Here is a 21,389-nt window from a genome sequence, read left to right as displayed (position 1 = left end):
ACACAATTAAAACAGTGGGCAGAAAGGAGAGATCATTGAGGGAACAGTCAATAAAACAAGAAGGAGGAAGAGGGCAACAGGAAGATGGCAACAGATGCAGACAGATGAATCTCCCTGGGGAAAGTTCCAGAGTTTTTGTGCTAGTAACACAAGAAGGCCCTCTCCCAGGTTGGCACCTACCTAATCTCAGAAGATGACCGCAATGGTCAGGCTCTTAAGGGATCAGGCAGTCTTTCAGGTATGTTGGTTGCAAACCATATAGGGCTTTAAAGGTCAACACAAGCACCTTGAATTGTGCCTGGAAACAGATTAGGAGCCAGTAAACATGGGCCAAGACTGGAGTGATATGGTCCCAATGGCCCACTCCAGTCAACCTCCTGGCAGCAGCCTTCTCCACCACTGGGATTTTCTGAACACTCATCAAGGGCAGCCCTATGCAGAGCGCACTGCAGTAATCTAATCTAGATGTAACCAGGGCATGCACTACAGTGGCCAGATCTTTTCTGCCCAGGAAAGGCCACAGGTGGCCCACAGACTACTAAAAGGCACTCCTGGTCACTGTTGCCACCTGCTTATCCAGCAGTAGGCCTGGATCCAAGAGCATCCCTAAACTATGTACCTGTTCCTTCAAGGGAATTGCAGCCCCATCCAGGGATTTAATCCCAGGGTCAGACCTTCCACTCACCAGTAGTACTTCTCTCTGCAATCATGCTACGCCTTTAATTTTCTGATCCCAAAATCAGAACTGTGGGGTTTTATTCATGTTTTGCCCCAGTAGGTCTATATTACCCAGAGAAAGAGCGCACACGCTGGAAACAGAGTGCACACGCTCTTTCTAGAGCAAGAAAACAGAGTACTGTGCTGTAGAGTTGAGAAGCCAGAACAGAAAACTGTCTTACGGTGGAAAGTTTTGGAAATAGCTGTACCGAGTATGTAGACAAAAGAAATGTCTATCCACTGAAAACATCATTAACAGTTCTGCTTAGATTATGGATTTAATTAAGTGCTACAACTAGGAGGCATATTTGGCTGGAGAGAGCCAGCAGAATTTTAGTTGGAATTCTCCTCCTCAGGGTTTGCATACTTATCTCATTTTTCTGTAGCTGGGAGTGTGTTGCTGGGGAACAGGCTTACCAAACCCCCACTAGTGGCAGGAAACCGGGGGGGGGGGACACATCAACAGCATCTCAATGTGCTGATGTCACCTCCCTGTGCGCCCAGAGGTGACATCAGCACATCGCCAAGGGATGCCTTGGCATTTGGACAAATCTCTGTGGTTTAACCATACAGTTTGTCCAAATGCCAGAATGTCCCTGGTGATATGCTGACATCACTTCCACGTGCACATTACTGCATCACCTGTGATTTCCCCCCCCCACACACACACACACATTTTATTCAATGTATACCCCACCCTCCCCCAACACAATTCAGGCTCATTATGTCCCAAGCGAGGGCCCGTCAGCAAGGTAAGCCTCCTTCTGGCTTAGGGTTGCCAACTGCCAGGTAGTAGCAGGAGATCTCCTGCTAGTTTAGCTGATCTCCAGCCGACAGAGATCAGTTCACCTGGAGAAAATGGCCGCTTTGGCAATTGAACTCTATGGCATTGAAGTCCCTCCCCTCCTCAAACCCCGCCCTCAGACTCCGCCCCAAAAATCTCCCACCGGTGGCAAAGAGGGACCTGGCAACCCTATTCTGGCTGCTAGGGGGACCTGGCAACCCCACCGGGGAATGAGTCAGGATCGTACCAGGACAGCTATGTTCATCCATCACGCAATACTGTAGTTGATACTGTGGTTAACCAACCCAATTCATTCTGGTGTGATGGGCCCTAGCTAACAATAGCCAATGGAGCTGCCTGCATTCAGATACACGATCACGCTAACCGTCATTCGTTTTAATTAAACTGTGGTTTCATGCAATGTCAATTCACATGATACAAAGTCCTTGTAGCTGCCAACGCTTTTGCATTAGACACGAGAAGGGAGAGGAGAAAAACGTAAGCCAGTTTGGGTCCCCATGGGGAGAAAGTCAGGGTATAAATGAAGTAGTAAATAAACACAGAAAAGTCAGAAAGAACCACACCATTTCCAGGGAAGACAGAAAAGGTAAACTAGCACATCCTGATGCTATCTACTTGGGTATGGGGAAGGTGGAAAGAACTCAAAAGGATGAGTTTAGAAAGTCAGGCATAATCACTTGGGAATCAACGGTCCTACAGAAATTGTCTTTCCATTACCACAGCTCAATGCTTGGGCTACAGGGAAGAATCAGAAAGTTGGCATTTCCCAACAGAACCCAGTTTCTCATCTCATTTCCCCTGCCCCTACAGTTTCTCATTTTCTAGAAATAAGTCTTGCTTGAAACATTTGAAGTAAACAGAAGGCCAACAATGGGACTTCCTTCGGCATAAGCTCAGTGAGGGCTGGGTGCTCTCCGTCTTCCCAGGCAGGTCACTCCGTACAAGTCCTTGAACGGATTCTTTTGGCACTTACCAGCTCCACGAGGACAGCCGGGGTGATTCCTCCAGCCTTATTGAACGCCCAGGGGAAGTTGAGAAGTCCTGCTCCCAAAGCCGATTTCAACAGAATAAAGACAGCCCCGGCCGAGGAGAGGTTGGGGCTATCTGACTCCAAGGTGGGTCTGGCTAACAAGCTGATGCTCTCTCTAGCCAGCTCTTCCATGTCTGAAACAGAAAGGAGGGCTGTTTGTTTTATGGGACTTGAAGCAGAGAAGATTCAAGGAGCTATTAAAAGTCAATAGGTTCCTCAGCCAGATCTTCGAAGAATCACTTCAGTTCCATGGCTTTGCAAAGTTTGCAGAGATTCTTCTCACCACCCAGGAAGGACGGGAAGATAAACAGGAGGGGGGCCCACCTTCTACCCTTCATAGACCTTACTGGGGGGGTAAGCAATGAGGGAGAAGAAATCTGAAGGCAGATTAGCCACCAATTGAAGGCCAGGAGAAGGCACAATTTTTATAAAAAAAAGCTTTAAAAATCAGCCAGGGTAAGTTCAGAGCAGATTTCCTCCAGATGTTGCTTAATTCAATTAGCACGTTCAGCTCTGGAGAGGTTTAAAATGAAGTCGCAGCTCTGCTTGAGATTTCGCAGGCGGGCGTCTGCAAACAAACAGAAAGTCAAACACAAGCAACTCCGGAGAGCAGCAAAAGGGGGCAAAAGGTATTGCTACATATAGGGTTGAGAAATACCTGGAGATTTTGGAGGTGCAGCCTGAGGAGGGCAGGGTTCAGGGAGGGGAGGGACTTCAACGGGGCATAATGCCATAGCTTCCACCTTCCAAAACAGCCATTTTCTCAAAGTGAACTGATCTCTGGAGTCACAGGTCTCTTAGAGCTCTCTCAGCCCCACCTACCTCACAGGGTGTCTGTTGTGGGAAGGGGAAGGCAATTGTTAGCCGGTTTGATTCTTCCCTAAGTGGTAGACAAAGTCGGCATATATAAAAACCAACTCTTCTTCTTCTATACCTTGCTGACAATAACAGCAAAACAAAAAACTGTCCCCATGCAGACGAATTTGGGTTTGCAAAACAATGGATTAAATGTGCATTTCCCTGGAAGCCTGGCCAGACACACTGAAAGACGAAAGTTAAATAGCAGAAAGTAATTTAAATGGCTGTGTTACGTATGCTAAAAACGGAGGCTTAGTACAAGCAGGAGCCTGGTGTGCCCACTTTCACAGTGTCAGAAGCAGTATGGATGATGCTGGCTTCCCCATCAACCTGGGCTCGGCAGCAAAACATAAGATTGACCCAGTTTGTTCACATCTTGAAGATGGCCAGTTGGAACTGGACGGAGCGCACAAGAGCCGCTTGTCCACCTCAACAGCCATTGTACTCAAGGACACAAGATTAGCAGCAGATAACAGGGGAATGGGTTTTGCACTCTGTCAATACATGAATTGGAGGTGGAACTCAAGGATGCTGAGAATCCTGTTGCGAATATACATATATACACTGTAAAACTGGGAACCAAAACTCTATTTAAACTGAACAAGGATGACACCAAATGGCAGAATAAAACAGGAAGAGTAACATCAAACTTTTAACACTGGCTTGTCAGAAGAAGAAGAGTTGGTTTTTATATGCCGACTTTCTCTACCACTTAAGGGAGACTCAAACCGGTTTACAATCACCTTCCTTTCCCCTCCCCACAACAGACACCCTGTGAGGTAGGTGGGGCTGAGAGAGCTCTAAGAGAGCTATAACTAGCCCAAGGTCACCCAGCTGGTTTCGTGTGTAGGAGTAGGGAAACAAATCCAGTTCACCAGATTAGCCTCCGCCGCTCACGTGGAGGAGTGGGGAATCAAACCCGGTTCTCCAGATCAGACTCCACTGTTCCAAACCACCGCTCTTCACCACTGCACCACGCACTACACTCTGCTGGTCAGGGCAGAACATGGCCACCACATGAATTGCAGGCGTGTTTATGCCACAACAAGTTCATTAGTCCAAGATCTCCCACAACTGTCAGTTTTTACAGGCAACAAAATGCAGATGCCCAAGCAAGGGTGTAGGCGTTCTAACAGTATCCCAGTTCCATTCGTGTAGGCATAGAACCATTCGTGTAGACATAGAACCAGTAGATATATTAATCTATTTGAGTAAACAAAATTAAAAGCATGGTTTTACCCAAGGAAAAAGAAAGCAACTGCCTTCTATTGAGGGATACCCCAAGAGAAGAGCCTGACCATCTTAATTCATTTTGCATTTCCCAACTATAGGACCTTTTGATCTCAGTAAGCAGGATAAAGAGACTTTAATCAGCTGCTATGGGGAATTATGAATGGCTAATTGTGTCTGTCATCCCAATTATATCTTTGCAGCCTAAAGGTGTTCCTAACCATTTAAAGTGTCCTTTTCGACCCCCATCATCATTAGCTGCCCACAAAAGAATTTGGGCATAATTGGCTTGTATGCCTTAGAAATTAGCCGCTGGGCTGTAAAAGAAACTCAGCCAATGGGAAAGTCTCAGCCCCGGCTGGTGCGCTTTGATACAATTTGGGTCTGGTTTTCAAAGGCTCTGCAATGGTCTCTAATCTTTCATTAGAGACATGGTGAGAAGATGCATCTCTCTTATTAGCAGCGATTAGGAAAAAGAAAGCTTGTCCTAATGAAAGTGCGTGCACATTTCAGAGTAGCTGGTGGATAGAGACTGGGGAGGCGAGGGGGGTCTCAAGTTGCCAACTGGCCATCACTAGCCCCATATTGTGTACCAGATAGACCCCTTTACACTCATTCTGATTCAGACATTCAAGGTTCCCGTTCGCTTTTTAAAGGAAAAGATAACATTTTTGTTAAAATGCCTAACAAGTGAACGAATTCTGAATTGTAAACCAAGCAGAGGTTGAAGGGTTAAACCGTCACACCCTTCTCTGAGCAGCCCCATGGCAAATAGAGGCTGCACAAGCCTGCAGTCTGCATTTTATGGATGGATATACACATATCTTCTGGCATGTCTTGCAGGGCTCTTGTCAGGATACCACTCGATGAGCAAACCCATCCAGTGGCTGCCCCAATAAGGGCAGGTGCTTAGCCATAACGCTGCTCACCTCCAATTCAAAATAAGTGATGAACAAAGTAAATAACACCGGACCCAGTACTGATCCATCTGGGACACCACTGCTCACTTCCCTCCATTGTGCAAATGGTCCATTTATTCCTACTATTTGCTTCCTGTAATTTAACCATTTCTTAATCCACAAGAGGACCTGTCCTCTTATCCCATGACTGCAAAACTTACTCAGGAGCCTGTGGTGAGGTGCCTTGTCAGAAGCCTTCTGGAAGTCCAAGTAGATAATGTCTACCAGATCACTCTTATCCACAGGCCGGATAACCTGCTCTTAAAATCTCCAAATGTTTGGTGAGGCAGGTCTTCCCTTCACCAAACCAATGCTGATGTTTCCTCAGCATTTGTTCCTTGATGCATTTAGTACCAGTTTCTACTAATTTATCTAGGACCAATTTAAGCTAACTAGCCTGTAACTCTTTGGATCCCCTCTGGGGCCCTTTTTAAAAATCTGAACTTGCTGTGCAAAAAAAAAAAAAAAAAGAATCCTAAGAAGAATCCAATAAAGGCAGCATAATGAGTCCCACATAATGGATTTCACAATAGGACCACAATATCAAATAAAGAATACAGTACATCAAAGAAGACTACCTAAAATTTTCACAGGCAATCAAAATTAAAGATCTGTTACTCTTATCTGTAGTTTTCCACATCCCCATTTTAATTGAGCAAGACCCTGGAGAGTACAACATCATTTATTAGGGAGGTTGCTAACTTCCAGGTTAGGGTTGCCAGGTCCCTCTTTGCCACCGGTGGGAGGTTTTTGCGGGGGAGCCTGAGGAAGGTGGGGTTTGGGGAGGGGAGGGACTTCAATGCCATAGAGTCCAATGGCCAAAGCAGCCATTTTCTCCAGGGGAACTGATCTCTATCAGCTGGAGGTCAGTTGTAAGAGCAGGAGATCTCCAGGTAGTACTTGGAGTTTGGTAACCCTACTCCAGGTGGGGCTTTACAACCGACTTCCAGACTATAGAGATCAGTTCCCCTGCAGAAAATGGCTGCTTTGAAGGAGGAACTCTAACACATTATACCCTGCTAAGATTCCTCCCCAGACCCCACACTCCCCAGACTCCACCCCCAAATTTCTAGTGATTTCCCAATCCAGACTTGGCAACCCTACCTTCGGCCCACACATCTACTGGAATGGCTCTCCCAGAATGCTCCACTAAGCTTGATCCGGTCGGCTGATTTGGCATTATCTGTAAAAATTCCATCTTTAGTTCCATGTTGACTAGAAACTGAGCCTTTTTTTTTGTGTTGGCCCCATCTTTAGGCTATGAGGAATGCTCCCAGCTTGTTGATTTTTCAGAGGTGATGTAAGGTGAAAAATTTCAGTGTATGTTTGTTTGGACCACAGAAGAGGTTGAGCCCAGAGAGTTGGTAAGAACTCCAGCCTTGATCCAATATTGGTCGAGTCATGCCCTTTTATTCGGTTCCATATTTTTTATTGTATTTTTATACAACATTCTAACCCACCTTGAACCTTCTGTTCAGGACAGACAGGTTGAAAATGTTGTCATAAAACCAAACCACCACTGTTTTATCACAAAGTCACAGCATCATCCTCAGCAGAGATGCCTTCTAAAGTCCATTGAAGCCAAAGGGCTTCAAAGGGTGCAACTCTGCTTAGAATTGCACTGTTAGTAGACTTCACAGCTGAGTAGAGATTTGAACCCTGATCTCCAAGTCCACCACCATGGCCGCCACTTTCGGCGTGGCTGATATCCCAGAGAACCTACAGGACTTCCAGAAAAGAGATTCGAAACTGCTGCTTCAGAAGAAAAAAAAACCCTCCAAAAACCAAAACTATTTTATTCTACAAGTGCTTTCACGCATCCTGAATAATGCACTTTCAATCCACTTTGCAGCTGGATTTTACGGTGTGAAATGGCAAAATCCACTTGCAAGCCATCATTAAAGTGCATTGAAAGTGGATTGAAAGTGCATTATTCTTCCATTTCTCCCCCTTTAATTGCCCCTGCCCTTGTATAAATTTATCAGTTCAACAAGCGCCTTACAAGGCATTTTGCACCTTAAATTTCTTCTTTGCTGCAACCTGTCTGTACTGAGCGGCTGAAGACTGGTCAAGCTTGCAACATCTTGGATAAATGATTTTTAAACAAAGAATAGAAGTGAACCAGACATATTACTTCCAACTATGGTCAAACAGCTTGGCTGCAGAAGAGCTCGCGCAACGTAGGAAAGGCAAAATCTGATCTTTGCAGCCAGCCGCATAAAGGAAGAGCTTTCTTCTGTCAGCTATTTATAATTGCATCCAGGCGAAGCTTGGTATGCAAAATGTCACCCTGATTTGAGGTCATTTCATGAAATATCTTTTGCCTCCATTAAGCTATTTAACCTCTTTTGTAATCCTCCCCGAGCCAATGACTGCCTGGATAACCTTTGGCAAGTCCCCTGACCTTGCTGATCCGTGGTCAAAGTAGGTGGAAAATTTGTTAAGCTGACTTTTTTTGGCGAGGGGCAGCGGCAGGGAAGGGGCAATCCCACACCAAGTGAACATCGCAGTTTTCTTTATGTACACATTTATAGCATGCCTTACCACCACCACCCCAAAAAAGATTATGGATTTATCTAACATGGATTCAGACTGCCATTTCCACTGAGTTTGATGAAACCTGAACAAAACTGAACCTTTTTACTACATCTTTTTTTAATTAAAATTTATTGGATAATAGCAATAACAATAAACAATAACAGCAACTGAAAGAAGCAGAAAAAAGGTCAATCTTCATGATTTAAAATACAGGATATCTATATACACAATAAGATAACAACAGGATTCCTATGTTACAGCTTATTTCTTTGTCTTCATATTCATCATTCCGTCCTGACTGAGCAAAATTCATTCCCCTTTCTCGCCCTTATTTATAAAATTCTCTATTTTATTTATAGTTTGTGACCATAACTCATCTAAACTTATTGTACCTCTATTTTTCTGATATGCTGTTAGCTTAATTACTTTTTACTACATCTGAGATATTTTATTAATCCAGAAGTATCCCAAGATGTTTATTTCGAAAAAGGTCCCCCCCAACTTTCCCAAGAGCTTTCCATAAAACAGTCTAACTTAAAAATCACAAGATACAAAGGTGAAGAAAACAGAACCAGTTAAATCCAGTACAACCAAAATCCATCGTATTGAGATTAAAAACAGCAGGACAAAAACCTCACTGTCATCACCAACAGATCTTAAGATGAATGGGGCCAGAAGGACACCCCAAGGGAAGGATTCAGAGATTCGTTGCCATCACCAAGAAGGCCCTGTTACACAGCCCTGCAGGGGCAGACTGGAAGGAAAAATGGCCCTGGGAAACGGCTCCCCCAAACCTGCCCTACACCCCCCAAAAGATGGTGAAAGAGTCTGCCCTGCCATCCCCACAAACCTTGGCCAGGCGTCTCCTGGGCATAGTGTGGCTGCATGGTCTCTTCCCCACCCGGCACAGAGTGAGAAGTGTTGGTAGAGGTTGCCACCTGCCGCACACTGGTGAGGGCCACCTCTCATTTGGGGCCAGGGTAGCCTGGGTGGGGACAGCTCCTCAGGCCATTGACCCACCACCACTTTTCCTTAATGGCCAATCCGGCCCTGCATGTCTGCCCAAACCTCTGACAGAAGGAACATGAAGTAAGACCTTTCCCAACCAATCCAAAATTACAGGTCGGTCCATCCGACAGTTAATGCAGCGCAATGGTTTCAGTGTTCTACTGGGAGACTCACGTTCACCCAGGTTCACACCTCCATTCTGCCATGAAGTTTTCTGGGGGACCCTGGACCAGTCATGGTCTCAGCATAATTTACCTCACAGGCAAAGGAAGAATCACACATGCTGAAAATGTACTAGGACTACGATGGAGAAGATTGTTGAAGTTTTAGGATTCTCAGTCAGTTTAGAGATTCTGATGACCACAGCATACAATAAAAAAGAAAGAATCCAAATCACTTAATATTGCAGTACACTCAAAATGAGTTAGGAACAGAAGCTTGCATCTCAGAGATACGTTTAGACTTTTATATGGGCTTCTCTATTCTGTATTTAAAGGACTAGGATACAGCAGGAAGTAAAAGCATGAATATTAAGGATGCTATCCATCACACTGAAATCGTACACTTTTGTTTAAAAAAAGAAAGAACCAGAGCATTTGTTTCATCCATGTTTCGCAGTGGGTGATGGTTAATGCTCAAGCAGGTATTCATCATTATGAGGGGAGAAGGTCTGAGATGAAAATGGCTGGCCCCATTTCCAGCTTCCATATATGCCAGTCTTGATCCTTATAGAGATCGAAATGCATCTGAGTGTATTCCCTGTGCAGACCTGACCTCAAACATGTGGCGACTGAAAATCTACTCACACATGACACAGTACTTGTGCCTGCTAGGGTTGCCAGCTCTGGGTTGGGAAATTCCTGTAGATTTGGGAGGTGGAGCATTGGGAAGGCGGGGTTTGAGGAAGGGAGGGACCTCAGTGAGGGAGTCCACCCTCCAAAGCAGCCATTTTCTCCAGGGGAACTGATCTGTTGTATGAAGATCAGTCGTAATTCCAGGAGCTCTCCGGTCCCCACCTAGAGGTTTCCAGTAGGATTGCCAGCTCCAGGTTGGAAATACCTGGAGATTTTGGGGGTGGAGCCTGAGGACAGCACGGTTTGGAGAGGGGAGGGACTTCAGTGCCATAGAGTCCAATTGCCAAAATGGCTATTTTATCCAGGGGAACTGGAGATCAGTTGTAATAGCAGGAGATCTCCAGGCACTGCCTAGCCACTGCCTAGAGGTTGGCAACCCTAGTTCCCAGGTGCACATTGGCTCAATTTAGACTGAAAATACAGCATGTGGGGAGAGGGGACAAGCCTCCCCCCACAGACATCATTTCCCCCAACAGCCCCGAGGAGCTACTGTTTGCCCTGTGGACGGAGGGACTTCCATGTAGCCATCAGTACAAGGGCAACCCCCAATGGGGCAATCAGTGGCTCCCCAGAGTCAGGTAAATGGGATGGGGGAACTTCAGCCCCCACTCCCCATGAGCCATGGCCCTGATACAAATTGATCCTGATCCTACATGCCTGATCCTACATCCTGATCCTACATGATCCAAATTGATCCTGATCCTACATGCCTGATCCTACATCCTGATCAATTCCAAGCAGGGAACTCCCAGGAGTACAGAAATTTCTTGAACCAGATTTTGGTCCAGACCGGAAACCTCAAGATAAGCTTCTCTCTCTCTCTCTCTAAGCCTTAAGAACAAGCAGTTGGTTTGCTGTGGCTGTTCATTAACATGGAGATTGTGTCATTCTCCTCCAAGCCACATTGCCTTTTCCTCCTCCTGCTGGCAGGGAAGAAAGGGGCTGACGCTAATGTCTAAAGTCCTTGCCGTCATACCTTATACGCTAACTCTGCTCCTGTGGCTAACCAACGCGAGCGCACCTATTAAGGGGTTTTCAAAACCTACGCAGGATTCAATCCTTAAGCAGGCTGTTCTGGATTCTTGGGGCACACTGCCCAACTCCTAACAGCACACTGAGGCTGGCTCGAGGCACATAGTGTTGGGCCTATGAAGGCTTCATTATGCCCAAATCCCTGTTAAGTTAGCAGAGTACACAAAGGCTGTTGTGCGCAGAGAAGCTCATCCAAACCTCTGTGTGTGCCAGTTAAAAAATTGCTAGGAGCCTTTTGTCTATTTAACTCATATACTGCATTTATTGTAGGAAAACCATTGCTGGTTAGGATAAAGTACGGTTGCCTGTCTATTCTAACTAACTAGGATGGAGGGAGAATCCAGGTCATGCGTCCTTCCCTCATGGTGGCAAGATGGAGAAGAGTGCCAGAGTGTGTGAGGAGGTGAGGAAGAAGCAGGAAGGAAGGAAGTTTCCCTAAGAATAGCAATCCTCACATCAAAGGGATAGTTCAGAGCAGCAGAGAAAGGATGACCCAGTGTCTTGTCCCCTCTATCTCTCTGACTAACTAGTCTTGTCCCCCTCTGGAGTCTGAGGTTAAGAGATAACACAAAGTCCTTGACTTCCAACACATAGAAAACGGACTTCCAATGATGGCAAGTGTGGTGTTGGCAGCAATGTGGAAACAAGATGTAATCCCCGAAATAGAAAGATGGAGAGAGAAAATGGCTGAATATGGGGTGATGGCAAAGCTCTCCCATCTAATAAAAAACCACCTATGGGAGAATTTCAGAAAAAATGGAAGCTTTATTTTAACTACGCTCAACTGAACTTTTAACTGTTTAGAATAGAATATATCGAGCTGGAATATTAATTCTGATAGAGCAGGTAATATTATAAGAGCCCTGTGGCGCAGAGTGGCAAGCTGCAGTACTGCAGTCCAAGCTCTGCTCATGACCTGAGTTCAATCCCGACGGAAGTCGGTTTCAGGTAGCCGGCTAAAGGTTGACTCAGCCTTCCATCCTTCCGAGGTTGGTCAAATGAGAACCCGGCTTGCTGGGGGTAAAGGGAAGATGACTGGGGAAGGCACTGGCAAACCACCCCGTAAATGAAGTCTGCCTAGTAAATGTCGGGTCAGGAATGACTTGGTGCTTGTACAGGCAACCTTTACCTTTAGGTAATATTATGAAATTGTTGAAGACTTTCTATTCCTTGGCTCCATCATCAACCAAAAGGGAGACTGCAGCCAAGAAAACAGAAGGAGATTGAGACTGAGAAGGGCAGCCATGAAGAAGCTAGAAAAGATTCTGAAGTGTAAGGATGTGTCACTGGCCATCAAGATCAGGTTAATTCATGCCATCGTATTCCCTATTACTATGTATGGGTGTGAAAGCTGGACAATGAAGAAAGCTGACAGGAAGAAAGTAGACTCCTTTGAAATGTGATGTTGGAGGAGAGTGTTACAGATACCGTGGACTGCCAACAAAACAAATCAGTGGGTTATAGATCAAATCAAGCCTGAACTGACCCTAGAAGCTAAAATGACTAAACTGAGGCTATCGTATTTTGGTCACATTATGGGAAGGCAAGAGTCACTGGAAAAGACAGTCATGCTAGGAAAAGTGGAGGGCAGCAGGAAAAGAGGAAGACCCAACAAGAGATGGACTGACTCAATAAAGGAAGCCACGGCCCTCAATTTGCAAGACCTGAGCAAGGCTGTCAAAGCTAGGGCATTTTGGAGGACATTGATTCATAGGGTCGCCATGAGTCGGAAGCGACTTGACAGCACTTAACACACACACACACAATATTATGCAGGGCTGAGCTTAGAGGCGATTTAACAGAAACGGGAATCAGCAATGCATAATTTGATTAACTATGTATGCTAGGTTAAATCTTTAATACAAACAGGCAATTATTTATTATATTGAATAGTAAAAAGCTGTTAAGAAAACTGGCTCTTAATAATAGCAGCTATCTTATCTTATGAGAGTAATCTACTGATATGCGGCTAGTATGCTGCTAATACTCGACACCCCTTTGGAAGGCTTAATACACTGGATGTACGGATAGTATGTATGTTATATTTCTTTTCTTTTTTTAATTAAAAAAATATTTAAAAAAAGAAAAGAAAGCGGACTTCCAACCTCAGATTCTCTCTGGTTCTTTGCATCCCATTCACCTGGTGGAATCAGACACAGGGGGATTTAAGCCTAGTTCTCCGACAGTTGAGACAAGATCGCACATGCCTAGGTCCGTCTATAAAATGCAGCCTGCAGGCATGTGCAACCTCAATTTGCCTGAAGGCCGTGCAGAAAGGGGAAGATGGAGCTTAATCCTTTAGACCAGTGGTTCCCAAATTTTGCAGGTTACTGCCCCCTTGGTTCCACAAACTCAACCCCTGCGCCCCCTATCTTATAAAAAACATTATTCAAAATAGGGGTTTGCATGACTCACTAAAGAAGATAATAACAACAAATTTTCAAAACAGTAACAATTAATTGCACATCTATTAAAAATCAAATTAAAACTTTTTAGTTGAAATTGATTCAACAAAACTGATGAACTTGATCCAGTGGTACCAGCTCTTCAAAGTCTGGGGGGGGGGGAATTCTGATAGTTTCCACCAAATTTGCCAGCATGGTGCCATAGCTTGATCTATTGTAAATTAGTGAACAACACAGTTGAAGGGGCCCACCTCTAGAGCCCCCTTGCTGCGTCCTTGCCTTTTAGTTTCCCCCTAGATAATCCCACCGCCCCCCAGGGGGTGATACTGCCCACTTTGGGAACCACTGCTTTAGACTTTATAGAGTCTAATTGCTAAAGCGACCATTTTCTCCAGGTGGACTGATCTCTATCGGCAGGAGATCAGTTGTAATAGCAGGAGATCTCCAGCCACCACCTGGAGGTTGGCAATCCTACAGACAAATGATGTTATCCTAGAAGAAATAAAACCTCAAGAAAGACAAAACACTATGTACTGCAATAGATTTAAGGCACACATTTATACCAGATCACTTTGGTGGCAGCATACAAGGGCTTAAAGCACATAATTGTTAAAAATAACCGTAATTAAGTCACAAGGCATTCCTTTAAAAATCCTGCTAATTCTTAGAATCCAGCCCACTGTGATCGGACCAGGAAGCTCTGCATCCCAGGAACTGGGCTCTGAGATTGCTCTTTAGCGTCTTCTAATCCACCAAACTCAGTGACGGCCAATGAACAATTGGTTATTGAATCTTTCTCTGGGTTTCTGTAGGAGCCAAATTATAAGGGGTTCCAGCCACTTACAGACACTACTCACATCTTGATATAAAGTTGAACACTGTTAATTATTGTGACGACCGTCCTGGAGTTTCTCTGCTTCCACAAGAAGCTAAATCTTTTTGTTTAAAGAGAAACTGTGTGTGATGTAGTAGTAGGGTTGCCAGGTCCCTCTTTGCCACCGGCGGGAGATTTTTGGAGCGGAGCCTGAGGAGGGCGGGGTTTGGGGAGGGGAGGGGTTTCAATGCCATAGAGTTCAATTGCCAAAGTGGCCATTTTTCTCCAGGGGATCTGATCTCTATCCACTGGAGATCAGTTGAATTAGCAGGAGATCTCCTGCTACTACCTGGCAGTGAAGCAATCAAAAATATAACCTGTGCCAGTATTAAGAATACTTTAAAGAAGAGGCAGCACGAAGGCTCATAAATCAACATTAGCAATAGCTAATGCCACGGGAGAAACAGGGTGCACGCTTTACAGTCTTGGACTCATAGACGCACATGTTGGGCTTCAGGAGGCATCCGACAGCATGCAGTAAATGTGAAATTGACATACACTCGGAGCCTATAAACATTGAATGAGCTGATGAAGCATAGCGAAACGTGCTACAGCTGGCTACACGTTCTCTTTGTGTTATATTGTTTTGCCTATGGGCTCTCCCTTGGACTTACCTGCACCCTAGAAGGACTAGAACCTTCGGGCACCATCTGGAACCGTCGTGGTCAAGAACGGGTGCAGAAGCGTTTGCATGCCAATCATTTGGACTCTCTCGTGTCGTTGTGGAATTGCAATTCTTTTCAAAATATTGTCGAAGGCTTTCACGGTCAGAGTTCATAGGTTCTTGTAGGTTATCCGGGTTGTGTGACCGTGGTCTTGGTATTTTCTTTCCTGACGTTTCGCCAGCAGCTGGCGGCCACAGCTGCTGGCGAAACGCCAGGAAAGAAAATACCAAGACCACTGTCACACAGCTCGGATAACCTACAAGAACCTATGCAATTCTTTTCCCTTGTATGTTTTGTGACGTTGTTGTCTTAGGTAGATAGGGGATATTTATGTTGTGTTAGTATCGTGTTGAGGCAACAGCATGAAGTAATGCTGGATTTGCCTAGAAATAAAAGACACAAAATGTATATTTACCTCTTATAGATTGTTGATTTATGAGCCTTCGTACTACCTGGCAGTTGGCAACCCTATGTAGTAGGCCATCTTTTCACAAACTTAGGAACATCAACACACAACTTCCTCAAGAAATAATTAAAATTAAAAAATATCCAGTGGTGGGTGGGGTGATCACAGGATGGGGGCAAATAGCCCCCCTTGCCAAACTGGGCCTCTTAAGTCCATTTTTTCATTCTCATATAAAATAAGTTGCCATTTACTCTATGAGAGAAAAGTAAAGGACTATGCGTGGGGGGTGATTTTAACGGATGGGAGAAAATCCTGTCCTGCACACACACACGCAGATTCTGTTGGCATCATGAATCAATGGATACAATTCACACATTACAGGGTACAGAGCTTGGGTCTGGGTAACAGGACACAAGTCTCGGGTTCTCAGCAATTCCTGGATGCATAGGGTTGCCAACTGCCAGGTGGTGGCTGGAGATCTCCTACTAATACAACTGATCTCCAGCTGATAGGGATCAGTTCCCCTGGAGAAAATGGCCGCTTTGGCAATTGGACTCTATGGCATTGAAGTCCCTCCCCTCCCCAAACCCTACCCTCCTCAGGCTCTGCCCCAAAAACCTCCTGCCGGTGGGGAAGAGGGACCTGGCAACCCTATGGATGCAGGGTACTGACTGAAATCAGGACCCCGGCATCTGCAGGGAAGAGGATTAACCCCCGTGCTCCACTGACATTTTCCCAACCCAGGCTTACACATTATGTGGCTGCGCACATAGATTATTAACCTGCGCACTTCGATTATTAATTCCTCAAGGGTTCTTCCAATATACAAACCCCACACTTTCACACATGCTGAATAATGCACTGTCAATCCACTTTCAATACACTTTAACAATCGTTTGCAAGTGGATTTTGCCAATTCACACAGTAAAATCCATCCACAAAGTGCATTGGAAGTGGATTGAAAGTGCATTATTCGGCATGTGTGAATGTGCCCGATGAGTCAATCATTGTCCTAGCACAGGATTATAGGGAAAAATTGTCCTTCATATCCCCCTTTATGCTCGCCAAGGGATCATGCGTTTATTTCATGAGCTAGAAGAGTTAAAGAGAAATACTCCCCCCCACACAACTTTGCTCCAAGTTGCCACACTATGGAGAAAAGCTCAGATGCATACATGCCCGACAGCCACAAAATCACAGTCTCTGCTTCACAAATGGGAAATCGTGGGCTGAACGTTACAAGTGGAGATTTTACTGTGGCCAACTCCCCCTCCCATGTGGAGCAACCTCCAGTGAAATCCCACGCAGAGTTGCTCCAGCCTAAGCCCATGAACTTTACTGGACTTAGCTGGAAGTTAACGCTGCCTAGGATTGCAACGTCACACACACTGCTACCAAGCCTGTATCTGATACTCTAGCATCGCTGAAGCCAACACAAGTTGCAACCAGAACGCAAGCCAGTTCGCAAACCTTTCCAGGTGATGCACATATTGTTTCCAAGGGACACATCTGTGCCTACGGAACGAGCCGAGCCATAACCGAAAAGACAAAAACCATAACATGCCACAGTGAAAGGCACCCAGAGGATTGCCAACAGGCCTGGAGAAAAACACCCTGCACCTCTGATAGAAACTTAACAGGATGCTATTCACCTAATACCATTTACCTGCGTGTCATGACAGCCTTCAGCTGCCCGTTTCCACACATTTAAGCCTCTATTAAAGGCAAAGGAGGATTCTTCAGGCTGCTGGCAGCCCTACCCAGAAACCACGTTATCAACCCAACCCCTGATAAGAGAGAAGGAGAAGGCGGTACCCATGTTGAGGCTGCCGTAGCCGCCACTCGGGATCTCTTCTTGCAGCATCTAAACGGAGAGCGGGACCTTGACGATGAACCTCAGTAAGGAGAGATGCCCCCACCCCCTAGTCTGGCTTCGCTAGGCTGCAGGCAGGCTCTCTCAGGTTGCATCCCAAATTCTGGCTGCGTGGCCCCTCCTCCTTTTCTGCCTTCATGCCTTCTTGGAGGGCCTTGGGGTTGTGCCTCCACTTTAACAACTCCCAGCTGTCTCTGCTTGCCAGCTTAATCCTCGATTAGCCTCGCTCCATCCCCTTCCAGAGCTGGCAACGGGAAGCAGGCCACAGGGATTGGTTTCTTCAGCCAAACTGCCTGGGAGGCCTCACCAGAGGCTGACCCGTTGGGAGGGGGAATCCCTTCAGGTGTTTTCTGAACTCACCTTGGCCACTTTCCGCAGGTGAAGTCTGGGTGGTCTCTGCTCTGCTGTTGCGATTGCCTTGCCCTCTCCTGCTGAAATCCCGGTCTGCCCCCTTGTTTATTGTACGAAATGTGGTTGTTTCACCACCTCATTCTTCTCTTGTTAACGCTACTTTATTGCATGCCTTGCATTGTGTTTTAGTGCGTTGTCTCTTGAAATCCAGCTGTGTTGTTTGTTGCATCATACCGTTCTTATGGTCTTTTTTTTAAAAAAAATGTGATCTGCCGTATCAGCAAGAAAATATACCAATAGGGGAGTGGTACCCAAAGAACATATATACAGAAAAACACATAGAAATACTATCCATACAGAGTAAAAAACTTTGTGATTTAAAAAAAATGTTTAAATATAAGTATATTGGTGTAGAATTATAGGTACAAGTATTCCTATGTTGTAATTTTTGTTTTGAGATATAAGTGTATTTATGTTGTAAATTTTGTTTTAAAATAACAGGATTAGAATCAGAGAGACTAAATGAAGCGGGTCAAGATTCTCCTGTAAATAGCAAGATATAAAGCAACAGACTTCTGACAAAACGAGGATATAATCGCAAACCCTTGTGTGGATAGTTTGCATTGTTTGGACATAAGTATTTTGAATGTTATAAGTGTACGTTTGGAATTATAAATCACCTTTTTGAAATTATATAATTGATCACATTCAGGTGTATAGTGGTATTTTTTTCTGTATATTTATCAGCAAGAAAGGCAGATAGGGTTGCCAGGTCCCTCTTCACCACTGGCGGGAGGTTTTTGGGGCAGAGCCTGAGGAGGGTGGGGTTTGGGGAGGGACTTCAATGTCATAGAGTCCAATGGCGAAAGCGACCATTTTCTCCAGGTGAACTGATCTCTATCGGCTGGAGATCAGTTTTAATAGCAGGCGCTCTCCAGCTACTACCTGGAGGTTGGCAACCCTAAAGGCAGACTAGAAGTAGATAAAGCCTTTTTCTATGGAAATCCTGAAAGGGTCAGGAGGGATATATAAAAATTCAGCTCCTGGATGCTCATGGTTTGGAGAAGGGCCATGGCTCAGTCATAGGGCATCTCCTTGGCACGCAGGTCCCAGGTTTGATCCCTAGTGAAAAGAATCAGATGGCAGGTGAAGTAACAGACCTCTGCCAGAGACCCTGGAGAGCCACTGCCAGTCTGAGTAGACAAGCCTGACCTCAATAGAGGCCTGGGCAGCTTCATGGATTAATTAATCTGTCAATTGCTTACAGGGTTGCCAAAAAACAAACAAACCCTGAGCCAGTTGCCGGAATTCTTTGTGTAAAAACCAGAATTTTAAGCTGCTTGTCAGACATTTTTTTAACCAATATTTTTTTTTCCAGAAGGAAAAGCGAGTAGCTTTATTTGAGAGCTGTTGTGTTATAGCCATTAAAGTGTCCTTCGAGGGTGGGGGAAGACTCAGATTCAAATCCATACTCTGTCGTGGAAGAATGGTCAAAGACTTTGGGCTGCTCGTCCTCTCTCATCCTAATCTACCTCACAGGATAGTCATGAGGATAAACTGAAGGAAGGAGAGGACCTAGGGTTGCTAGCCTCCAGGTGGTGGCTGGAGATCTCCTGGGATTACAACTGATCTCCAGGCAACAGGGACTCTAAGGTGGACTCTATGGCATTCTACCCCATTGAAGTCCCTCCCCTCCTCAAACCCCACCTTCCTTAGGCTCCACCCCAAAAACTCCAAGTATTTCCCAGCCTGGAGCAAGCAACCCTGAGAGGACCATGTATGCTGCCTGAACTTTATAAAGAAAGGGTAGGATTCTTTTTAAAAAAGTAAAAATAAGCATTATCCCTTAGCATTAGGGTTACCAGGTCCCTCTTCGCCATCAGCGGGAGGTTTTTGGGGTGGAGCCTGAGGAGGGTGGGGTTTGGGGAGGGGAGGGACTTCAATGCCATGGAGTCCAATGGCCAAAGCGGCCATTTTCTCCAGGTGAACTGATCTCTGTTGGCTGGAGATCAGTTGTAATAGTGGGAGATCTTCTGCTATTACCTGGAGGTTGGAAACAAACAAACACCTCTGTACTCATACCAAAAGGTTTGGAAATTAGCACAGAACCAAGGTTGTATAACAATGTGCAAAATATATATTAAGTGCTAAATAATACAATAATATGCAGAAGGATTTGTATTCTATTCTAAAATATAAAAAATGCCCTGTATACAATATATAAGTCCTTTAGACTTCGTTCATGTAATTCATCTATATTTCATTCAACAGGTACCAGCATTGAACACACTGCCTTCTACTGAATCAGACCCTTGGTCCATCAAAGTCAGTATTGTCTACTCAGACCGGCAGCAGCTCTCCAGGGTCTCAGGCAGAGGTCTTTCACATCACCTGCTTGCATAGTCCCTTTTAACTGGAGATGCCAGGGATTGAACCTGGGACCTTCTGCATGCCAAGCTGATGCTCTACCACTGATCTACAGTCCTTCCCCTTGTACCATTCAATGTACAAGCACTGGACCCCTGTTGAATGAAATATAGATGAATTACATGAACAAAGTCTAAAGGTCTTATATATTGTATACAGGACATTTTTTTATATTTTGGAATAGAATACAAGTCCTTCTGCATATTATTGTAGCACTTAATATACATTTTGCACATTGTTATACAACCTTGGTTCTGTGCTAATTACCTGGAGGTTGGCAACCCTACTTAGCATGCATGCTTGACATGTGTAGCTCACAAATGGTTCCTAAGGAGCTACGTTTTGTTCTGTTCGGTTCCTACACATCCTTGCAAATGTTGTTGCCCAAGAAGGCACATGCTTCTTCCACAGCCACACTTCACGGGTTCAGTTCAAACAAGGCCAAGAAGGGCAACGTATCAACAGCGATGGGGATGCCTGCTGTCTCCCCTCCCTGTGCAACTAACGCTGCAATCCTAAAGACATTTTCCTGGGAGTAAGCCCTACTGAATAACATGGGATTTACTTCTGAGTAGACCTGCTTAGGCTTGCACTCTAAGTTACCATAATTAATAAGCAGTAATTATTAGTAGTAATTAGTTACTAAGTAGTTACTTAGTAATTAGTTATTAAGTTGCTAGGATACTATAATTGCTGGCCTCCCTATCCCCTTATATATTTTGACAGTTTGGTATGGGGGGTGCCTGCCCTGTGCTTGGCCAATCTGAGTTGATATTGAGGGCCAACTTGGGACTTTGTTGAATTTTAATTGGGTTTTATTGTCTTAAGTTTTTTAATATTATTGATGTAAAATTTTAAACATTGTGACCCACCCTGAGCCTGGCTTTGGCCAGGAAGGGCAGGCTAGAAATCTCTAAATAAATAAAGTCAACCATCAGCACCAGCCACTGACACAAAGAGAAACCTTTTGCCATTCATTCTGCTCTTGAGTAAGGTTGCCAGCTCTGGGTTGGGAAATACCTGAAGATCTTTGGAGTGGAGCCTGAGGAGGGCGAGGTTTGAGGAGGGACTTCAATGCCATAGAGTCCAACGGCCAAAGCAGCCATTTTCTCCAGGTGAACTGATCTCTATCGGCTGGAGATCAGTTGTAATAGCAGGAGATCTCCAGCTAGTACCTGGAAGTTGGCAGCCCTACCCTTGTGGGACCTAAAATTCCTGATCATGTTGTACCCGATAGTTAAGAATTCAGGTAGGTTTTCAAAAACGAATGTCATCTGGGCTGTTTCCAGTGTCAAGGTTGCAATAGCCATCCTTGCTGAATGCCACACTGTCCTTTTTGGCAAGGAAAAAAAAACAG

General features: G+C 45.1%; 1 protein-coding gene across 1 annotated transcript in view; it reads right to left on the bottom strand.

Annotated features, from left to right (window-relative positions):
• SLC38A8 (solute carrier family 38 member 8) overlaps positions 1-17,203 on the bottom strand; it is a 32,649-nt gene extending 15,446 nt beyond the window's left edge. Inside the window, exons 1-2 of the mRNA XM_056862810.1 lie at positions 17,197-17,203; positions 2,496-2,686 (exon numbers count right to left, since the gene is read on the bottom strand). Of these exons, the coding sequence (XP_056718788.1) occupies positions 2,496-2,686; positions 17,197-17,200 (195 nt within the window). The 5' untranslated portion in view covers positions 17,201-17,203. The remainder of the gene's footprint in view (positions 1-2,495; positions 2,687-17,196) is intronic.
• Positions 17,204-21,389: the final 4,186 nt, after the last annotated feature.

Source organism: Euleptes europaea, chromosome 17, assembly GCF_029931775.1.
Source record: "Euleptes europaea isolate rEulEur1 chromosome 17, rEulEur1.hap1, whole genome shotgun sequence".
Classification (NCBI taxonomy): Eukaryota; Metazoa; Chordata; class Lepidosauria; order Squamata; family Sphaerodactylidae; genus Euleptes; species Euleptes europaea.
This window is presented reverse-complemented; position numbering and strand designations above follow the sequence as displayed.